General features: G+C 31.7%; 1 protein-coding gene across 2 annotated transcripts in view; it reads right to left on the bottom strand.

Moving 5' to 3' along the window:
• Positions 1–4,607, bottom strand: part of LOC108917573 (bifunctional 3'-phosphoadenosine 5'-phosphosulfate synthase) — a 14,402-nt gene extending 9,795 nt beyond the window's left edge. Inside the window, exon 1 of one of the 2 annotated variants that reach the window (XM_018724254.1) lies at positions 4,532–4,607. In XM_018724254.1, coding sequence (XP_018579770.1) covers positions 4,532–4,534 — 3 coding nt within the window. In that variant the 5' untranslated portion in view covers positions 4,535–4,607. Of the gene's footprint in view, positions 1–939; positions 985–4,531 lie in introns of those variants that run through there. The other variant, XM_018724253.1, reaches the window with a different exon arrangement.
• Between the last annotated feature and the right edge of the window lie 1,718 nt (positions 4,608–6,325).

The following is a 6,325-nucleotide window of genomic DNA, read 5'->3' as shown; positions in this document are numbered from 1 at the left end:
TTTATTACAAATTTTATCGTGCGATCGATATTTTTCAAGTTAAGGGAGAAAATAGTGACAAAGTATAATTATTGAATTATCTCGTTTGTTATTGACTATACGACCATAAATGTGCATAAACAAAGTTGGAAATAATTATATTTTCTACAATTTTTATCCCTTTGATTTTTTCGCTACTACCAACATTTAAGGTCCTACGCCTATGGCAAGCCTAACTAAATTCAAGGGATCAACATTCCATAGGCCTGACCTGACGTCTCCGCAAACGAATGATATTATTTGAGAATAATTTCAGGAACTGTCATATTTACTTTAATTTTCAAATTTCAATTCAGTTACTTACCAATCGGCGAATAGACTCAAGATTTGTCACAACAATAGTGGCGCGACTGGTCAAAAATTGATGGCATTAGATTGGTTATAACGCAATAAGTGAAATAACCGTTGACATTGTCAGGCTGAGTGAAAAAAGAAATTGTAAAAAAGATTTCCGTTCTAAATTGTGACACAGTATGCCTTTCACTTTCCTTTAATTCGCGAGTTGTGCTAAGTTGCTTGTCGATTGGCCGACAGGAATGGCTACGTTAAACGATTTTTTAAACGACAGTTTTAAATTTCTGTTATTTAACTTAAATACCGTTAAGATCCGCTATATAAATACATTCCTAAGTTTAGATAACGGAGAAGTCCTCATTGTTTCGTACAGGCTTAGTAAACAAATCCCAGTTTAACATTTCAAACAAGAAAACAAAAAATACCGTGATTTTAACTAAATCTCGGGATTTTTCAAATACACCAATTAATTGTTCTTAGTTTGAACTTAACTTAATTATCACGAAAAGCAAACAAATTAGAATGGTTGTCTCTTAATCTTCAAACAGTAAAAAAATATATAATATTTAGGTCACCTTTATCAGCGCCGCTAATATTTTTACGTACCCATCTGGAACGATAACCTTCTTTTTCCATTAATATGTTTTTATTCGGTTTTATGTCACAAACTAAATCTCCTCGGATGATACCTACTTTCTATACTGGCTGATTAAATTAAACTGTGTGAGGAGACAGCAAAGTGAAGACGCTCATATCCGGAGAAAGCTGGCTTGTATTTAAGTATCTACCACAAAGTCTATGTTGAATATCGCATAATAACAACATACGCATTGTAAAACGTATTTCGCTGTTTAATTTTTCTTATAATAGTTTTTACAAAATGCACATTGTGCGACACTAAGAACCAAGACACCACTCTAATTTTTTTAACATTATAACTCTTTTCTCATTTTTCTTAATTATGTTTAAATCGGGTAAAAATAAATAAATATCAATTGTCTCTTAAGCCTGAACTTTTATAGACAAGAAACCACACTTTTAGTAAGACAATGATAGAACTACAAAATCTATCTATAAACTATAAAAATGTTGAAAACTCGTGTAACTGGTACAGTGAAGACGGATTGTTTCTAACTTGCTTAGATTTTCGTCAAAAGACCTGTAAATTCATTGAAAATTACACATAAAAACGCCTCTAACAAAAACGTACAAATCATTTTAATCCCGAGAGATTTAATTGAAGGAAAAATACATGGTGATTCACGAATGGTGACCAAAAATGAAACCTCGTATTCTTTGGTGAATCTTAAGGGGAGTCTTTCCTATAAAGTTTTTATCTAGGACGCTTTGTTAAAAAGATACAGTGTTAAACTTCAAAAAAAAAACATTTTACATTTTTTTAAATAATATAAAAACTAGTTAGTAAAATTATTTGAAATTAGGCATATGTATTTGTGTAAACATTGTCCAAAATCTGAGGCCTTTTCCTAAAATCTTCATGCTCCAGTGGCATATGCTTCGGTGGCATATTTTTCTAAATAAAATAGTACGCCACTGCTTTACGGTAACAACCACGATATTTTCGGATTTGCCTTTCAATTTTCTACAAATTACTACTCTCTTATGTTTTTCGAAAAAATATTTTCGATATCGAAGTATGTTCTCAGTTCGTTTTTTAAATTTTACTCGAAAATCAGAATTTTTTCGAAAAACATAAGAGGGTAGTAATTTGTACAAAATCGAAAGACGAATCCGAAAATATCATAGTTGGTACCGTAAAGCAGTGGCGTACTATTTTATTTAGAAAAATATACCACCGATACCTTGTACCTCCGCCACTGGAGCATGTAAATTATAAGAAATGCCCTCAGATTTGGGACAATGTTTACATAAATGCATGTGCTCAATTTCAAATTATTTCACTTACTAGTTTGCCAATTATTTAAAAAAATTAAAAATATTTTTTGAAGTTCAACACCCTGTATCTTTTTAAAGAGGCGTCCTAGATAAAAACTTTATAGGAAAGACTCCCCTTAAAATTCACCAAAGAATACGAGGTTTTATTTTTGGTCACCTTGTATGTTAAAAATAGAAATTTCTTAAACACCCTGAAGGCTTTAGAAACCCCAAAGAATAATACAAATAAATGTATACGAATGTATATAAAAAGCGAAAGTTAAGCTCGTTGTTCACATAAAACGGCGGAAATAAATTAAAAAATATTAACATGTAAAAGTATACTACTATGGTTTAATTACAATTTGACAACATACATTTTAATTGTATAAAGTATAAATGGGACACCCTGTACATAGAAGGTGTTATATACAGGGTGTCCGGATGAGCAAAAATCCTAAGAAACTATTCTACTCAAAAAATTAATGCCTTAAGGTTTTATAACATTTTTTCGGAAAATAAAAAATAACGAGTGCATTTGAAAAAAAATATCTTTCTGTTAGAGAATTCGTATTCTTGTTTCAAATTTGACGCGAATCCCTTAAGTCTAAAGTTCCGAAACATCCATTGGCCTGTAGATAATGCCTCAAAACTTTTTTGTTTCAACGCTTTTTTATGAAGAGAATGAAAAAATATTCAGACTGTATTTAGGTGAAAAAAGGTCGTATCGGGAATTAAAAATAAGCATTTTGAAGCTCTAAGATTCTAGTTTTTAGATCTTTCGGTCGAAATTTTTTAGGACCTAGGCACAGTGGGACGAAACGCCACTGTCGCATTCAAATTACTCTACACCCCACATAGTTCAACTGTTTCGGGTGAATTTTTTTTCAAAATGTTTGTCTTGAATGTCCCTATCGATCCCTCATTTGGGATTTTTGATTTCGGTCTTCATTTTTTTTTAAATTGACTCCAAAATTCGATTTTTATGAAAAAAAACTGATTTTCGGCGCAAATGTGGGCCTACATGGCGCAAGTTGATGTTTTTCGAAATTTTTTTCAGCTGAAAATCTTCGTTTTAATAAATACTATAAAACTGTCTGCGTAAAAACGGTCATAATCCAAAAAATTTCGTGGAGAAGCGATTTTTTAATTCGAAATTTCGCAACCTGGGAAAAAATTAGATGAACCAAAAGTTGTTTAGAATCACTCGAGGAATACTCAAAAAAATTTTCCAGAATTTTTGGATTTAAGTATTTCAAAATTTTTTGATTTGGACATTTTTTGAAATGTCCCAAAATGTGTCCAAAAATTCTGGAAAATTTTTTTGAGTATATCTCGAATGATTCTAAACATCTTTTGGTTCATCTAATTTTTCCCCAGGTTGCGAAATTTTGAATTAAAAAATCGCTTCTCCACGAAAATTTTTGGAACATTATGACCGTTTTTGCGAATATGCAAAAATTTTTCTCCCGACTTTCACGCAGACAGTTCTGTAGTATTTATCGAAACGAAGATTTTCAGCTGAAAAAAAATTCGAAAAACATCAACTTACGCCATGTAGGACCACATTTGCGCCGAAAATCAGTTTTTTTTCATAAAAATCGAATTTTGGAGTTAATTTTCAAAAAAATTTGTAGGTCCTAAAAAATTTCGACCGAAAGATCTAAAAACTAGAATCTAAGAGCTTCAAAATGCTTTTTTTAATTCCCGATATGACCATTTTTCACCTAAATACGGTCTGTCAAAAATCACGGAAAATTTTCGGAAATTCTTTTGACCCTTTAATTGTTTGCATTAGTGTATATTTTATTACTTTTTACTTTACTTTAAAATAAGCATTATTGTAGCTGGTTGAACGAGTGCTTCTATAAATCTACTGCATATATAAAAAAAATACTCTAATCGCGTCTTAAAAACCTTTAAAAAAGTCATCCCAATTCACACTGTATGTGCAAAGATATAAAACGGCAAATTGTCTATTCCAAAAAAAAACAGAAATTTTGTAATGTTTCAAAAATTATAGAACTAAAAGCCATAGGTACGCCACTGGTATTTCAGTACCAAGAAAATATTTCACTTTTAAATTTCTTAATTTCGGTCACAACAAATTTCGCTTGGAAAGAGAATTTCGAAAAAGCCATCATTGTATAACCATCGTATTTTGTATTGTATACCATATTCGTTGGTAGCAAACTCGCTGTCTATTAAAACTTTTTTTAACTTCCGGGTTTATCGTAAGGCGAACCAACTATGTGACGTGCGAACCAGATCCTTGAGATGGAAATCTATACAGGGCACTCACCATTCTCGAGCGGTCCGAACACTACTGACACATCGAGCTATTTTCCAGTAATTTAAATTTATTTATACAGTTTACGCTCCTCTGAACATACAGCGTCAGAGAAATATCTTGTAATTCCTCTAATATCTGAGATTAGACGAAAAAACAAACGACAACACTCGTGACCATGAAATAGAGAGAGAAACTTATCGCAATTCGGACTGATTTGCGCTGTTTACTGGAACCGCGATTCTGTTTTGGATTTTTTTTCGGAAAAATGAAGGTTGGCTGTGCAGCCCAGCGCTGTTTAAAAAAGCTCCCGCTCGTCACCTTGAACGGCGGCTTATGTAATCGAATTGCTATGAAGTGAATAATTGCGTTGGAAAATGACCGCCCAAAAAAAAGTCGTTGCTGCATAAACCTAATTAATGTGATACAATTTTAATGCAACAACGTTTTGGTTGGGTTCCAGTTACACTTCAGGAAATTTCAGGCCTTAGTAGTGAATAAAAAAATATTTGTGGTACAGTCATACTTTTATACCTTATAATTTCTTCAGACCGACTTTTATTTACTTATTTATCATACACTGCAAAAGCCAATATAACGGATATAAAAAGGAAAAGATAAATAAATTGAACATAAAAGTGGTCGCATTACAAAGAGAAAAACAAAAATGCAATAATAAAAATAAGAGATGTATAAAACTGCAAAGTGTGACTAAATAAAATGACAAAAGTATAAACAATGATGTAATTTAATGTAATCTAAATGTTTGAAATTGAATCGTCTTTAAGCAAATTATTTTGACTTTCCATTTCACTATATTCAACGTACAAATGGGTACAAATAGTGTCCCAAAAAAGTAATTATTTGTGAACTGAACTTATCAGAATGCCACATCTCTCAATAACCACTGCTACCCAATGTTTTTGACTTCATATACCCTTCACTGGCCTACAGTGACCTGTAATATCACAGGTACTATGAAAGCATAACCTATTGCCAACTAGGCGAACCTGTTTTTTTTTTAATGTGATATTGCAGGATATTCTGCGGGATAACTGGCTCGACCAACATTGAATTATATCTGTAACATCTAAGTAAACAGTTGAAGATAAATACGTTCCAAACCGGTCTATGTTTGGTGGTTCAACTGTCAAATGATCAAATGTAGAGAAAAAACTGATATCACCACCTATTTTTTTCAGAGGATTAAAAGATCTGAAATAATTCTACCAGACTATTTCAACTCTCCTAAATTCATTTCTGATGTCTGTTTTTTCAATAAACTTTGAAGGCAAAGATAGATACTTACATTCTTTTTTCTATTTTTTTTTATCGTAATGCGAAAGTTGTTTACTCTAGGGGCATTTCGAGAGCACGATCGAATTTTCACACCCGTTTTACTAAGAAAAACAAAATAATTATTTTGTTACGCAACATATTTATAATTATGACGAAGTCTCACGTTTTAAAAGTTTTTTCGTGTTTTCCTGCCATGTTAACGCAGAAGTTTACTCAGATCACCAACCTTCCAGCTAATGCAAATATGTGCCTCTCGACGTTTTTATCTAAATTTTGAGCAGCCTGAGTATAATTTTCCTTGAAACCTCATTTTTTTAAATATATTCTTCAATAAATTTTGAGAGATAATATGCGATTTTTTTCAATAACGTGTATTATTATATATGCAATTCGTCTGGTTCTAAATTATTTGTTTTATAAAACTGCAGCATCAAGTGTATGTTATTATTGTATTGACGTTGTTTCGATACAATTTAAATAATAAAACCACAATGGGTGACATCCTTA

The sequence above is a fragment of the Anoplophora glabripennis genome, unplaced genomic scaffold (assembly GCF_000390285.2).
Source record: "Anoplophora glabripennis isolate ALB-LARVAE unplaced genomic scaffold, Agla_2.0 scaffold80, whole genome shotgun sequence".
NCBI classification, from domain to species: domain Eukaryota; kingdom Metazoa; phylum Arthropoda; class Insecta; order Coleoptera; family Cerambycidae; genus Anoplophora; species Anoplophora glabripennis.
The sequence above is the reverse complement of the archived record's forward strand: the minus strand, read 5'-3'. Positions and strand labels throughout refer to the sequence as shown.